At 39.7% G+C, this 16,948-nt stretch overlaps 1 protein-coding gene across 1 annotated transcript in view; it reads left to right on the plus strand.

Moving 5' to 3' along the window:
• DMXL1 (Dmx like 1) overlaps positions 1-16,948 on the plus strand; it is a 98,866-nt gene that overhangs the window by 24,892 nt on the left and 57,026 nt on the right. Inside the window, exons 2-10 of the mRNA XM_075272123.1 lie at positions 2,724-2,849; positions 7,255-7,332; positions 9,441-9,519; positions 9,777-9,909; positions 10,510-10,576; positions 10,877-11,055; positions 12,157-12,346; positions 13,664-13,832; positions 14,511-14,723. Coding sequence (XP_075128224.1) covers positions 2,724-2,849; positions 7,255-7,332; positions 9,441-9,519; positions 9,777-9,909; positions 10,510-10,576; positions 10,877-11,055; positions 12,157-12,346; positions 13,664-13,832; positions 14,511-14,723 — 1,234 coding nt within the window. The remainder of the gene's footprint in view (positions 1-2,723; positions 2,850-7,254; positions 7,333-9,440; positions 9,520-9,776; positions 9,910-10,509; positions 10,577-10,876; positions 11,056-12,156; positions 12,347-13,663; positions 13,833-14,510; positions 14,724-16,948) is intronic.

Below are 16,948 nucleotides of genomic sequence, written 5' to 3' on the forward strand. Positions count from 1 at the left end.
AGCATAATCTAGGACATCCAGGACCTCTGAGCATAATCTAGGACATCCAGGACCTCTGAGCATAATCTAGGACATCCAGGACCTCTGAGCATAATCTAGGACATCCAGGACCTCTGAGCATAATCTAGGACATCCAGGACCTCTGAGCATAATTTAGGACATCCAGGACCTCTGAGCATAATCTAGGACATCCAGGACCTCTGAGCATAATACAGGACATCCAGGACTTCTGAGCATAATCTAGGACATACAGGATTTCTGAGCATAATATAGGACATACAGGACCTCTGAACTACCAATGCTTGCAGGGATGATGCAACCCCCTCCTCCCCCCCCCCAAAAAAAAAAAAAAAAAAAACACAGGAAAATCTATGGGTTCAATCATGAAATCTGTCTGTAAATAATATCATGTAATCACCCAAGCAACAAGAAGTAAATACAAGTACATAGAAGTGCCCTCCTCCTTCCTCTCACTGTGAAGCCGTATTTCTTTGGAATGATGTCTATGGATTGCACTTTGCTAGTAACACGGAATGAACGGCAAATTAGCTAGGAGAGAGATAACTAGTGTCTGGTAATTTACAGGGGTTATTTTCAGGAAGACAGCAGCGACATTTTTAATTAAAGTGCATTACATTTTGGTGGTCCAGAATCACACCTTATTAAATGAAACCAAGTTGTTTGAAAAACTGGTAACTATCGAAGTGATTTTCCCTATAAATGACAGTAATTTTTATGTATTTTACGCACAGTGCTAGAGCAGGAGATGTGTGGACATGGTACTTATAATATATATAATATTTGTGTAAAAAATAAATAAATAAAAAATAAAGATTTTATATACGTGTGTGTGTATTTATGTGTGTGTGTGTGTGTATATATATGTATATATATATATATGTGTATATATATATATATATATATATATATATATATATATATATATATATATATATATATATATATTATATGTGTGTGTGTGTGTGTGTGTGTTTTATATCAGTTTGAGTATGTGTGGGAGGAAACCGGAGTATCCAGGGGAAACTCATGCAAACAAGGGGGTAACATACATGGTTTGATTAGAACCTAGGACTCCAGCACTACAAGGCACCAGTGCTAACCAGTATGAGTGTTTGTTTACTTTGCAAGACTCCTTAACCCCTTAAGGACCAGGCCATTTTTTGGTTTCGCATTTTCATTTTCCCTCCTCACATTTCAAGAGCCATAACTTTTTCATTTTTCAGTTCACAGAGTCACATGATGGCTTATTGTTTGCGGGACAAATTGTACTTTGTAATGGCACCATTCAATATGCTGTGCAATGTACTGGGAAGCTGGAAAAAAATTCAGAATGAGGCGCAATTGGAGAAAAAATGCATTTGCGCCATTTTCTTATGGGTTTAATTTTTACAGCGTTCACTGTTTGGTACAAATGACATGTTACCTGTGTTCTACGTGTCAGTACGAACGCGGTGATACCAAATTTATATAGTATTTGAAATGTTTTGATACTTTTAAAAAAATGATAAACTTTGCAAAATAGAAAAAAAAAATTGTGTCATCATGTTCTAACACCTGTAACTTTTTCATATTTCCATGTATGGAGCTGGTTGTGGTGTCTTTTTATGCGGGACAAGATGACGTTTCTATTGATACCATTTGGGGAAAGATCTGATGGTTTGATCACTTTTTATTCAATTTTTTATAGGAGGCAAAGTGTTGAAAAAAACGCTTTTTGGCTGTTTTTATTTTTTTTGCCGCTACGCCGTTCGCAGTACGGGATAAATGTTTTAATATTCTAATAGTTCGGGCATTTTGGAGCGCGGGGATACCTAATATGTTTATGTTTAATGTTCTTTATTTACTTTTATAGCTAATCTAGGGAAAGGGGGGTGATTTGAACTTTTATATTTTTTTTATTTTTTTTAATACTTTTAAAAACTTTTTTTTTTCTTCTGTTACATTTATGATCAGACCCCTTAGTTACCTTGAAACCTAGGGGGTCTGATCGCTCATACTATTCACTGCAATACTACAGTATTCCGGCAGGCTTCCGGCTGTCATAGCAACCGATCACCGCCCTCATGTGACGTTCAGGAGGGCGGCGATCGGCGAAACATGGCGGCGCCCGTGCCGCCGGCGCCGTTTACACACTGCGGTCACGTTTGACCGCAGTGTGTAAAGGGTTAACAGCAGCGATCGGCTCGGGCACCGACTGCTGCTGTTATTGGCAGGTCCTGGCTGTATGATACAGCCGGCATCTGCCGTGTATGGAGCGAGCTCAGCGTGTGAGCTCGCTCCATACATCCCCATGCGACCCATGACGTACAGTTACGTCAAGGGTCGCTAAGGGGTTAAACAAATGCTAAAGGGAGTCTGTCACCAGGGTGAAGTGCATTAAACCAATAATTCAGATAGTTAAGGCGGGGGGTAGCAGTTTGGTGCTCCAGAATGCTCAACTGCAAATGGGAAATGTAAGCACGAGTTTTTATGTGGAAAAAATTCCCCTAACATCTCTCATTGGGTTACTGGTTTTAATATGCTTCACCCTGGTGATAGACTTCCTTTTAAGACTCTGATGTAAAAGCTTCTGTAGGTGTATACTTTTTGTCCATTACAATATAAATACATAGATGCAAATATAGAGAGATTGTAATATCCGTTGTTTGTCTGCAATTCCAATATGATGATAAATCAATCTTGTGCCATCCTTTATTCCACAGGCTTATGCATCTGGATGTGACGTTGTGATTTTGGGAAGTGATTTTGAGAGACTACAAGTAATCCCTGGAATCCAACATGGAAACGTGCTGGTGGGATGTGTCGACTGTTCCATGCAACAGGGCAGGGTAAGTGCCTGTAATTCTTAGAAATGGTCATTCTTCAATGGGCCATTCACTTACTTTGTGATGTTACCCGGTGTAGGCGTATGCAGTTTTGTCTGGTTTTTCTGAAGACTAATGTAAACTCTTTATTTTTTAAAGAGTATCTGTCATGGCAGTCTAGCTGTCTAGTTTAGGCAACAGGAGCGGATGAGATTTTTCTTTTTTTTCTTTTTTTTTTCCCCCACTAACACTTGTTCTCTCCATAGGGTATGTGGTAAATGATATCCCCAACTCCACTGTATGAATGGAGTGTTTGTGCATGTCCATGACCACCACTCTATTTACTTCTATGTGAATGATGTCTGTGGCTGTACTCAGCCTTCTCTATCTTTCTCATAGGAGTGCATAGAGTAGTATTTCGCCTCATAATGTCACCTGTGTGTTGTAAATGGAGGGAACAGATATGTGATTGTTTTCTTGTCTACTTCATTACTAAATGGTTTGTAGTCACAGGATTCCAGTGCTACCTGATGATAAAGGTGAATTTCTGTTACCAAAAAAAAAATGTTGAAATTCCTATGGATATGATAGGCTCCCATGGGTGAGAAACTTCTATTTCACATGATAGGAACACTGCGGTTCTTCCAGTGATGACATGCCATCCTGTCCGCCAAGCACATGGTTTACTTTCTTGCCTCCACCTATCACATGACTCTGTCCCTCAGCTTCATACTCAGCCACTAGACCTGACCCCTTAGGCTGTCCTGCCACCTCTGTGGGCAGTCTCACGTGATAGGACTTGCTTGAAAGTAAAATGTCTTCAGCAGACTATTCTATATGCTATTACAGAAAGTGCGTCATTGTCATGTTACACGGCAGGGGGGCAGAGTGAACCTCTGAAGTAAAATCTGTAATTTGCTCCTATTGGCAAGAAACTTCTGTCATGTCCATAGGAACCTTTGCAATTTTTTTTCCCTTTAGTGCGTGTACAACCCTTTACAAGAGGGATGTCGAAATTCCTATTTGATCATTCTGTTTTATAAAACAAAAATGATTTTTTTAATTATTATTCTGAGCATTACTAAGTGAATAACTGGGGAGTGACCGGCAAACAGAATGTGTGTTTTTTTTTTGTTTTTTTTTTTCCTGTTAATTGATGGAAGTTTAACTGGCACTTCTAGGTCATGCTGTCCATGATGTTCAGTATCATTGTTTTTTTTGTGCCATTTCTTCTTTTGTGTTTTTAAATTTTGTGGTGTGATAGTGTTTTGGCCTGGATTTCTGCACATCATTTTGCAACGTGCTTTGTATCATTTATTTATTTATTTATTTTTTTATTGAAACTTTTGTTTTTTGTTTTTGTTTTTTTGTTCCAAAGCAAAGCAGCTTTTACACAGAGGAATTTGCTGCGGATTTGGGGTCGAATTTTGCCCCCGAATCCGGAGCAGATTCCTTCTTGAATCCACCTCCCATTGTTTTCAATGGGATGCAGAGATCACAGCAGGCTGCTGAGAAAAGAAGCGTCCATCTCGATCTTTCCGTGGCTCCAGACTCCCTGCTGATTAGGCCCATTCATCCGGACCTAATCCGTAGCAGGCTGCGCCGAAAACGCCGCCAACGGAAACTGAAACGGAATACCTCTTCATTTTCAGCCGTGTGAGCATACCCTTTAGGGTCTATAGGCTTCAGTCAGAGGCAGCCAATGCTGGATCCTGCCTAACACCGCCCTCTTGACAGTACAGAGCCTAAATAATATATCGGGTACCAAAACTAACAGCACTCATTGCTTGGGAACAGAGGGGGCTAGAGAGAATTGCAGTTGTGCCAGAATTAGTGGAGAAGAATCTGTTAATAGAATGTAAAGAGCTGGACTTACTGAAGGTGCTGAAAGGTCCTCTTTGATATTCACATGTTGTGAGGTTTCATGAGCACATGCAAAACTGCCAAGTCCCAAGTGCACTGAATTTCTTACCTGGTTATGAATTACCGTAGATATCAGTTGTCTTGGCATCAAGATGCATTTTAATATAAGAAGGTGAGGGTAAACTCTCTTTTAAATGAAAAGATTGTCTTAAATAGACTTGTAGCCTTTAATATATTCAACATTGCTTTAGTTATTTTGCACTAATCTCTAGTTTCTCATGTATTATAAGCCGGGTGAAATATTAGCTCAATCTGGTCTGTTTATTGAATAAACCCATATAAATCTTTCAAACCATTAACAAATGGCCACTTTGTGTGTTCAGACAACTTGAGAGCAAGCACCGACCGTGTGTCAGGGGAATATGCCTAAGGGGCTGACCCCTGCTATAGGAAATCCAAGAACACTGACCTCCAATTATAGCTTATTATGCAGCTTAAAAATAAAAAATCACTATCTTTTCATCAGCAAGAACACAAGTAGCTAGAGAGAAGTCAATATTCTCCTTACATTCGCTGGCTCACTTATGGGCCAGAGACAGGTAGGTCTCTGAGCAGTGTACAGTTAGGGAGCCCAGAGATATCTGGTTGCTGTTTTCAGCGCTCCCATTTAAGTAAATGGAGCCCCATTCATTTGTAACATTAACGACTATTTAAAAGAGAGGGGGTTAAGCTTGTGGGGGGCATAGTCAGCAGCAGTGTACAAAGGTTCAGTATGTTACTACTCTCTTTATACCCCAGCATATGCTGTTGGGGGAAGAGTTTTGAGACCTTTGTAGACCATAAATCCTGACAGACTTGGCAAGTTTATTCCAGGAGCTGCATATTGATCATCATTCCAAGAATATGTTAATATTGTATGTCAGTATTATCCATAATTAGCTCCTGAAGAAACCCTTTAATGTATATGGGCACCTTTTAAACCACTGTTGTAAGTTCACGTTCTGCTGTTTAAGGGTATGTTCACATCTGCATTGTTTAATCCATTCTTCTGATCGGTCATGGGGCAGAAGAATGTATTAAACAATAAAAACAGATTCATGTGATGACGGGTACCAACGGATACCATACGTACCGCATTGGCTTTAATGATGTCTGTCAGGTATTCCTTGTGTTTTAAGCCACATTGCCGGATGAACTTGCCGAACTGTTTTATCTGCGATTTTTAGATGAACTTTACATCAGGTGGACTCCACTGCAGCTGTGAATGTAGCCTAAGCTTAGTTTGCGCTACTTTCTGGTGACTGGTTCAAGCACAAGTTTACAGAAAGTAAATAATGTAAGAAAATAGGAAAAAGATAAATCGAAATTTGTGCTGTTATCTCTATCACTCTCTGTCTAAAAGCCTGCTTGAAAACCATAAAAACATAGGAAGCTTTAATCATTGAAGACAATGAAAGCAATGAATTGATCTACATTGTATCATGTAGAAGGAGAGCCTCCTGATATTGACTATTATGTATATTCAAGAGATTTCGCTATGCATTTGGTGGGAATGGGGAAGTGTGTGTGGGGAGGGGATGCGGCACGGGTTTGATAACCAAATCCTTAACTGATTGGAGGATGTCAGAAGGAAGGTGAAGGAGGAAAGCAAGATATTTGTAAGGGGCTGGAAGGAAAAGACCCTAATGAATAAAATATTCTGACAGTTCACACTGCAAGCTTTATTATTTGATCTTGTGTAGTTAATTAAAAAATAGTACAATGCCAGATAGTTGGGTTAGTTTTAGATATTGAAAATAACAATAGCCTTCGATTTCTGTGAATATAATAACCCCCCTACTTATTACAAGCAACACTGTTCATTCCAAGCTGATGAGGCCAATGGCTGGTCCTCAGTGTAAATGCTGAGAGAATATTTTATTAGATTGGAGCTATCTATAGTTCTCTGGTCAGCTCCTACTGACAGTGCACTGAATTCAGCACACTGTCCGCTTTCCCCATATGTGCCCCAATGCTGGAGCTATCGACCGATTAACAACCCACTGCCAGGAGGGTAGGCCTTAAAAGGCTACGTCGTCAATGAGCTGTGAGGAATACCTCCCCCCCCATCCCCAACTGCATTCTAACATAGCCTTGTATTGTCAGAGGGGGTGTTTCTTAGGGTCCAATCACACGGAGGAAAACGGTGAAGAATTTGGTGTGAAGTTTCAGTGCTGAAAAAAAAAAAGCCTCCCATTGACTTCAATGGGTTCCTTTTTCTGCTAGCAGAAAGGCTTTTTTTTTCAAAGCTGAAATTCCAGACCAAATTCCTCACCATTTTCCTCTGTGAATGAACTTTTAAAGTTCATTGTCTTTGCTGAGCAGTGAGGAACGCCCCCTCTGACAGCAGTCTGCTTTCTAGCGCTATATAATAATGCAAAGGATGAAGACATGAAAAGACATCTTTAAAGTATGAAAGTAATTTTTAAAAATAAATGGTTTGTTTAAAAAACTTTATGATGAAAAAATAGCATAATGTAACCAAACAAGGCGTTACAAGGAGATAACTAATGGCTGTGTTTTCCAGATTGCAGCATCGTACAACAATGTGATTTGCATTTTTGAACCAGTAAATCTGCTGAAACAGAAGAATGCCCCATTACAAGTAAGTCTATACATCATAGATAACCAGCAAGAGGTGACACTTCTGCTTTTCTACAAAGTGTTTAGTGTTGAAAGGGCTTTTTCTATTAGGGCAAATGTGATTCCTATTATGAAAGATAAGATTCCCCTCTTTCATATGACTCCAAAGGGAAGTTTCTGCATTTTTATAATGTCTGAGATATAGCCGTTTGAAGTGACCCTCCCCCACCCTAATTTTCTCCATGTCAGACAGCATGTACACTGTACACCGTGAAAGTCAGGGACAGCTCTCTATAGAGAAGCAAAGTAAAGGGCGAAAAAATGCAGGATTTCACAGAAAGGAGGATTAATACAGAAAATATTACAAAACGTATTAACATAAAAGCTGCCACAAAATCATAAGTTGTCTGAAAGCTATGCATTAAGGATTTCTACCCACGAGTACAAAGATTGGCCAAATTTCATCTGAAGTTGGAAAAGGAGCCAAAGTTGTTGTTTATTGGCATTTTTCAGTTTTCTGCAGCAGTCTTTTTTGTCAGAGGTATAATAGGAAGTAGAGCCATATCCATTGTCACCTTTGAAATGTGTTGAGTTAACCCTTTCCTGACATCCACGTTAATAATACCGGGGTTTGTTGGGTATTTAAATATATATAGTAGAGCTGAGTGGCCGCCATAGCCGCTAATACCCGCAATCAGTACCTGCACATTTTCTGTTGAAAGCTCTGCCTTATCTGGCATTTGTATTACAGGCTGTTTGCTTCAGCATATTAGTGATAAGACTCCTTGGGGTTCAAGATCATACTTTCCCTAGAATACCTTTAAAAGTTAAAAAAAAACCACTGTAAAGCGCGTACACGTTAGGTTTCCCATTGTCGAAAAATGCCGGATCTATAAACTTGTATTATCAAATATTTTTCTCACCTTAGGCTCAGTTCATATCAGCGTTTGGGTCCCCAATCGGACTGCCCGAACGGAAACCTATACGTTTTTAAAAAGTGGTTACCTTCAGGGAAGACGTGGACCCCATAGGCTATAATGGGTCCATGTGGATTCCGCTCTGTATCCGCATGAAACGTAGAGAGAAAAGTACTGCAAGCACAATTTTTCTCTCGACATGTTTCGTGTGGAAACCACACGGACCCCATTATAGTGTATGGGATCCGCAGGTTTCCCAGGTAACTGCTTTTTAATGCGTAAAGGTTTCCGTTCAAGGGGTCCCCAAGCAAACTCCCGAAATCTGGTGTGAACTGAAAAAATCAAAAGTGCAGAACCGCTGTTTTTTCACTATTTCGCCTCTGATAAAGATTTGAATAAAAAGTGATGAAAGCAATAGACAATCCCCCAAATGGCATAAGTAAAAAGTACATGTGACCCTGCAAAAAAGGCTCCCTATGCTTCCCTGTCCACAGAAATATTAAAAAAGATAGGTGTGTCATAAAGTGGCAACTGTTTGAAAAATGTATTTAGTTATTTATTTGCAAAGTTTTAGATTTTTGTTAAAGGGTTAAAATGTAAGTAATTATATAAATTTTGGTATCTCCGAAATTGTACAGAAACATAGAATACAGTTCACATGTCATTTTGGCTGCAGAGTGAACGCTGTAAAAACTAAGCCCATAAAATTTGCACAAATGCACTTTTTCTCTATTTCCACCCAATTCTGAATTTTGCAGCTTCCCAGTTCATTGTACAGATTAATAAATGGTACCATTATGAAGAACAATTTGCCCCATATATAGGACTCTGACTGGAAAAACAAAGGTCTCAGAGCATGTCTAGAAAACTCCCCTCCCATAAAAGGGTCTTCTCCAGACTATTGTGTCTATAGCCCATAGTCCATCCATACCTAGGAGACAGCAGATCACAAATTATTTTAGGTTTGTTGGCAAGAGTTGGAATTGCAAGATTTTTAAGATGCATAGATTGGTAGATAGATAGATTTAATTTTTTTAACTATAATGTGCAAAAATAAACAATAGTAACATGGAAAAATAAAAACCAACATTTCTTAAAAATCTGTTTTAAAACAGGATTTATACGATGGGTTATTTCCTGGTAACCCATTTCTTTTAAAGTGCTGACAATTAGTAAATGAGAAAATACTAACAATTCCATTTTTTTTCCTTAGGGAGTTAACTCTCAGTGGCAAAAAAGTGGGCACATAGTCTTGGACTCTGTTGCACATAATTTAACTTGGGACCCAACAGGTAAGCAGCAGTTTTGTACAAGGACATCTATTCAGTTTGTTGCCTTTATCACCTACCTTGAATATCTCAATAATCCCAAATCCACTTTCACACTGCAGTATTTTGGAAAGTATTTTGCAGCTTATTTACCATGTTTTGAACCCACTTTTGTGTCTGGCTGAAAAATATAAACTTCACGTTGACCAAGATATGCTGCATTGAGAAAGTGGCCTTGGTGCAAGAAGATTGACTTTCTGAACACATCATGATTTTTTTAGGTACACGTCTGTTAACTGGCTCGAACAGTCTCCAGCTCTGGTCCAATGTAACTGTAGACAAGTTATCCAATGATGATTCTCAGGAGAAGTCGGACTCTGACTTTGCCAACTGGACATGCATATGGCAGTGCAAGTAAGTTATATACCGTAAATAGCATTAGCTTTACCTAAAAGTCCAAACAGTCCATCTTAATGCTGTAACATAACGCTAAACATGTTACGTTCAACCCGGCAATGTTTGTGATCTCAGTATTGGGGACCAGAAGTTGCTGTGTAGCTCTAGACATACCTTGCAGGCTTGATGAATGATAAAACTCCAGATGGGATGGGGAAGTGAGTTTATTTACAAATAAGTTCCTATGTAGAACTGTTTATTTTTGACACTATTGAATTTTAATGGAGTCTTCTATTGTTCTTTGTGTACAGTAGCCTGGAATTAAGTAAAAAGTGAAAGAAACATGAGTGACATCCTAGTACACATGGCCGTGACCATGAGGGCTTACAGACTACAAATACATTCTGGTGCCCAAGTGGGTATCTTTGCAGTAAGGATAGCAGACCATTGTCAGCCTGCTTTATAGGTACTTTACATAAGGATTGTCAAGTAGTCATCAATTCTAATTCCCAATGTCACGCTTACCAGGGAAGGGGAAGAGCATTTTTTTTTTTCACATGATTTTTCACAACTATTTGCTTGCCATGAAAGTGAAGCTTTATCTCCTTGATTTTGCAGAACAGCATTTTCAGTCCATTTAATGAAGTTCTCCCCAGATGGAGAATTTTTTGCAACAGCTGGAAAGGTGAGGTAGTTTTTTTGTCTGGTTTTTGTGTGTTTTTTTTTTTATTTTAAATGTTTTTTGTAAAACTTGAAGCATTGCTTATGTTATCACTTCCAATTCAGCTCCTCACCACTGCACCCATTTGCTTTTTGTTTTATACCATTTCCTACCTTTCCCCAATTTTTTTAAGCACTTGGACAACCTCTTTAATTTTCATCTCTTATTAGATGAAAGTTTTCAGAATGGTGGACATTGGTCAATTATCTTTAATTCCTTGTTTTTATTTCTCCCATCAACCATGTATTTGGTTGCACCTCACAGGATGACTGCCTGGTAAAGGTCTGGTACAATACTGAAAGTTGGCACTCAGCTGTGTCTTCTCCAGTTACCAGCCCAGAGAAAGAAGGTCAAGGAGAAGTGGATTTTTCTTTTATCTACCTGGCACATCCTCGAGCAGTAACTGGGTTTTCGTGGAGAAAGACAAGTAAATTTATGCCACGGTCAGTGCAAGCTTTTGATAGTAATAGTAACACACTTGCTAGTTCCTCGCACTTGTATATTGCCATATATTGTTAAAGAATACCTGTGATATATGAAGCAGCAACCAGAGTTTTCTCTGTGCATGAAGCTGGGAAACCGCTCATCTTGTATTATGCAGATGGAGGAAGCCCAGGCATAGTAATACTGATATACTAAAAGGAAATGTTATTCTTCCTAGCTTTTTTCTTTTCCAGCTGACAAAGTTGTTTTCAAGGCACAAACAGTGACACTGCACAGTGATACATTACACTGCTGATAGCCAGCGGCATCACAATGTGTTTTTTTTTCTTTTTAAAGTAGTTGTTTTAGTTCATTACGGTTTCAAGTATAGAACCAATTCAGGCTCTGTTCACACCTCATTTTTATAAATGTCAGAGAATAAATTTTTAACAACTAGATCAGTCTTAAAAAACTTAAAAAGCCATCCAAAACGTTATTAGAAAATGCATGTAAAAACACCTACATTTTTTAAAAATTATTATACAACTAGCTTTTGTCTGCATGTTGTTGGCATTGATGAGCCACCTGCTTCCGGCATTTTGGCAGCTCTCAAGCTGGCCTGCCGCTGAACTCATTCCTCTTGCTGTGCCTGGGATTGTTCCGGCATCTCAGCAGCTGGCTGGGACTCGATATAATGAGCATGTTATTGGTGTCGATCGATGCTCTGGCGTTTTGGCAGCTGTCAAGCTGGCCTGCCGCTGAACTTGTTCCTCGCACCGTACCTGTGATTGTTCTGGCATCTCAGCAGCTCGCTGGGACGCTATATTATGAGCGTGTTGTTGGCGTTGATGATCAGCTTTCTACGTTGTTTCGACTGCTCTAAGAGCCGCTTGATTCCTAGCTTGATCAATCCTTGATAAAATGCCTCAAATTTCACTGAAGTTGGTGGGAGGCTGTAAAAACAGCAGAGAGTGCCAAAAACTCCAAAAACTGTGCTGAAAGTGAAGCTGATTTTGAGGCTCCCTAAGCATTTTAGCTTGGCTTACAAAAAAAAAAGAAAAATTCTAAACATTTAAAGAAATATTATTATTTTTTATTTATTTATTTTTTTTACCTTACAGGGGCTCTGTATGTAATGTACTTCTCACCTGCTGCAAGGACAATGTCTGTCGACTCTGGGCAGAAACATTGCTGCCCAATGATAGCCTTTTATGTGGCGATGGATTCAGCCAGAAAATTGAGCCAGACGGCTTAAATAATAACTTCAAAAGAAATCCATCAAGTAAAGAGCGTGTGCAAAGTGCACTGGAGGTGAGACCTGGGAACTGCAGTTATGTCATTCAGGGCTATTGTATTTTTTTTTTTCTTTATCACAAATCTGTAAATATATGGTTTTCTGGGTATTTATGGGTTTCAGAAGTCAGTGGTGCTTCTACAAGTTATAGCAGGAATTGGCAACCTTCACCGCTCCAGCTGCTGTGAAACTACAACTCCCAACATGCTCCATTCACTTCTATAGGAGTCCCAGGAACAGCAGAGCAAGTATGCATGCTGGGAGTTGTAGTTTTACGACAGCTGGAGTGCCGAAGGTTGCCTACCCCTGAGTTATAGCGACTAATCAAACATATTGGTAAATTTTCTTAGAATAGAATGTATCACCTGTTGCAAAACTGCAAACTGTGTCAGAAAATTAAGACTCAGCCTTGAGACGGCCAAAGTCTTCTCTCAGTTTCCCAACCCTTACCACTCCCCCTCCACCACCACTAACCACCAAATCCATTACAGCTGGATGCTTACCCTTTTGTATGTAGATTACCTCCCTCCAGCTGACAACAAAATGATGAACCTATTTGTCTTGCAGCATTGAAAAACTTTCCCATATTCTCATGGTTAGCATTTATCTGAATTTTTCTCTGACAACCAGCCCGATGGAAAGTCATCCCCCACACACACACACACACACACGCTCTTCTCTTTTGGGCATTATTAAAATTTCATAAATGTGTAAAAATGTAGTATGTAATCTTAGCTGTATTACATATAGGGTACTCATTCTGTTGTTGTTTTTACTATCCTTGTAAAACGGAATCACATATACAAGTAAATGACTGAGAGCACAGCACGTGAAAGATACTTCACAGAGAGAAAAATGTGGGAATTCAAGCTCAATATGAGGTTCCAATCATTAATAAAAGGGCTCACTGTTAACACCTGGATTTATAAACCTGTACAAGGACATACCATCTTGCTAATGCTTTCCAATATCATCAGCCATCCATTTGAAAAAGCCTGTAGTAAGAGCTTCTGTGCTTGGTTATAATTCTACCTCCAATACATTTATGTTTTTGACACAAAAGTATGAAATGTTGCAAGGATTTTTTTTCTGGCCAACACGGTACTACATGCATACATACCTATACAGGCGTTTACTAAAATCAGGCATGTCAGGAGAGCCATCAGGTCCTCCTTAATGCATTTGTAGGGTTAGAATCCATTACAGAAAGCCTATATATTACTGGAAAGTGGAAGAGGTCCCAGTGTTTCTTTTACAACATTGTGTAAAGTTGGCAAGTAAAAATTAAAGGCTCCCAATAAAGAAATAACTACTTTGCACTTTCCTACGCACAGTTAAATTTGAGACATTTTCGAAGAGGAAGGAGAAGGTCCTTAGCACTGGTAGCACATACTGGATACCCTCCTCACCAGCAAGATGCTCATGAGGTTCATCGGAATACACCTTTCCATGGGAATGCACTTTGCCACTTTCACATTGCAGCCAGCATCAATCCAGCCACAGGTGAGAGCCGTGTATTGCGTAGAACTGCTGCGGGCTTTTATGGATCAGCCGGTTGACTTTATTACCATTTTCTATTCCTTTTTTTATGTTCTGTTGCTTATGCACGGTGCACCATCTTCTTTTCTTGTAGTGATATTTCACAAATATTTCTTTGTACATTCTCCATTATTATTCCTTCTTCTGGAGCCTGTGGAATGATTTCTCCACAGTGTAACAGAAAACTATCTATTTGTTGCATTTTTACCCAGTTTAAGGGATACTAAATTCAGATACCCCGGTGGATCTGAACAACTGAGCGCTGGACCACTAAAACTACGGTTACGTGGCCACCGTTGACTATAATGGTCTGATGGGTGTCCACTGTTTGCATACTGAAAGCGGCAGAGAGAAAAGTCCTCCATGCAGGACTTTTCTCATTGCCATTTTCTGGTATTTTCTTCAACAGAGCCTCCAGTTCAGATGTGAACTTAGTCTTAGCCTGCCATATGACTTGCCAGCCGTGCTTAGCGGTACCCTAATGACTGTCTCGCTGTTTTCCATTTTAGATGGAATTTCTTATGAAGCCCCCAGTGCAGATGTGAATATATTTTACACGGGGTTTGAAATGCACATTGCACCAGTGTTCTCTCTTTCATTTGATATGTGTGCCCATTTATTTAAGACCCTTTATCTCCACAGACATTCCTCTTCTTCCTTCAATATCATCAATGAGTCTTGGAGAAACAGAAGAAAAAAATGGACCTTTTGTTGTACACTGGCTAAATAACAAGGAACTGCATTTTTCCTTGTCAATGGAAGTCTTCCTTCAACAGCTGAAGAAGAGCTTTGAACAGCAGTCTTTAGAAGCCAATGCTGAAGAAGCAAACCAGGTTGAGGGGAATTCAGATGAAGGTTTGTATGTTTGAAGGTCTCTTTTAGTTCTGAAACTTTCATTAAATATAGATGCACTCCAAAAAAAACCCAAAATACTAACATAAGCAAAAAGAAATTGAGTAAACCAAAATAAACACTTAATTGTTACAGATACACCAAGCTGATACATTATACACTATCTGAGACCATGAGGACCTGAGCTATGTAGTCTGAGTCAGGAAAAAAAAGTTTATATTTTATTTATTTTTTTATAAAGTTCATAGTAAGTCAGTGACAGGCTTTTAATGAATTGGAGGGTCTTTACTGATTCTGACTGACCCAACTGTCAGCCATTTATAAAAGAGTCAGACTCTGAGCAGGAGATATCAGGCTGTGAAAAAATAGGAGTTGTAGGTGGTGGTTTTGGCCTCTGCCGACTCCTTAGCCTGGAATTTTACAACACAATTGTTGGTGTAGTTTTAAAACTACAAAAAAACTAGGCTTTTGCAAACCTCTTATATTCACTTCTGTGCTAAAAAGTTAGGTATTCCCTTCATAAACGTTTAAACAAATTCGCTGGGTATGCCATAAATGCCTTATTGGATGAGGTTCCACTCCCAGTGCTCTCACCAGTTGGCAGAACAAGCCCCCGACCCCATTTGCCAATTCACGGTAACTTTACTCTTCCTAAAATGTAGTGTATAGTTTTCCAGTAACTCCCATTGCTTGTGAAGGCAAGGGTCTCATAAAACAGCGGTCTGTGAGGATTGTGGCTGCTGTGGATTTGCATAGGATTGTCACTGGCCATTGCATTCTTCATTTAAGCAAAGACTCACACTTGTCAGATTTGGTGCCAAATCCTGTAGAAGTGCAATTTTTCCTGTTCTCATGCATGTAACAGTGGATGATTTTTAGTATTGTAGAATGTGGTGAGTCTAGGCAAATTTCATATAAGTCCTGGTGTGCGTGGTAAAATTAAAGGGATTCTACCACTAAATAGCTATTTTTTTCTGCTTTAGATGTCGGAATAGCCTTTAGAAAGACTACTCCTCTTTTACCTTTAGACTTTAGACGTGGTCTCCGTGGCGCCGTTCCTTAGCAATCCTGTTTTTTTGGGGTTTTTTTGCAATTCTCGGTATGCTAATGAGCTTTCTCACAGCAATGGGGGCAGGCCCCAGCGCTCAAACGTTGATGGGTGTGTCCCCACTACTGCCAGAGAACTCTCAAGTGCCACCTCCATCTTCAACAGCAACCGCGTCTTCTTCCAGCTGGAGTCACACTCCACTCAGTACGCTCCTGTAGTTGTACGGAGAACTACAGGAGCGTACTGCGCATGCGCACAAGAGCGGACTGTGACCCCAGCTGGAAGAAGACGGGGTTGCTGTTGAAGATGGAGGTGTCGCTGGAGAGAGTTCTTGGGCAGCAGTGGGGATGCCTCCATCGCGTTTGAGTGCTGGGGCCCACCCCCATTGCTGCGAGAGAACTCATTAGCATACAAAAACCGGGATTTCTAAGGAACTGCGCAGCGGAGACCACGTCTAAAGGTAAGAGACGAATAGCCTTTCTAAAGCCTATTCCGACGTCTAAAGCAGAAAAAATAGCTAGATAAGATCCTTTAATAGTCCCACAATGGGGAAATTTCAGTGATACAGTTTCATAGATGGTACAGTAGTATATAACAAGAGAGAAAACACATACAAGATCATGGCAGATAAAACATTTTTTTTTTTACAGAGGTGGGGAACATATGCAGCTATCAAAATAACATGCAGTAGTTCTTTGGTAGGTAGTGAGATCTCAATAGACTCCAAAATCATCTCCTTGAAAGAAGAAATCCACACTTCCATGCAGGTTTCTCCTCCAACTTTGTCTGCCTCATGGTGACCATGCTGTCCTTAGCTCGTGGGGGGATGGTAACAGGCACATGTCCACACAGGAAATTCCAGGTCTTGAATCTTGATCATGTTTTAACAATAGAAACAAAAGGGAAAAAAAATACTCCACAGGGTCTTCCATTCGATTTATAGTTGCTAATTCATAGTGCTAGGTTGCTTGGTTAGAGGATTCTTGAAGATACTGGGAAAACTTATTGACTTGAGTATAAGCCGAGTGTGAAAAATGCAGCAGCTACTGGAAAATTTCAAAAATTAAAATGGTTGGAGTTTTTGGGTGCAGTAAGTGCTGGGGAAGGGGAGGGGGTGTTTTGGTTGACTGTCTGCCCCTTCCCTGAGCTTGAGGACTGTTTTTTTTTTTTTTTTTTTTTT

The sequence above is a fragment of the Leptodactylus fuscus genome, chromosome 1 (assembly GCF_031893055.1).
Source record: "Leptodactylus fuscus isolate aLepFus1 chromosome 1, aLepFus1.hap2, whole genome shotgun sequence".
In the NCBI taxonomy this organism is placed as follows: Eukaryota; Metazoa; Chordata; class Amphibia; order Anura; family Leptodactylidae; genus Leptodactylus; species Leptodactylus fuscus.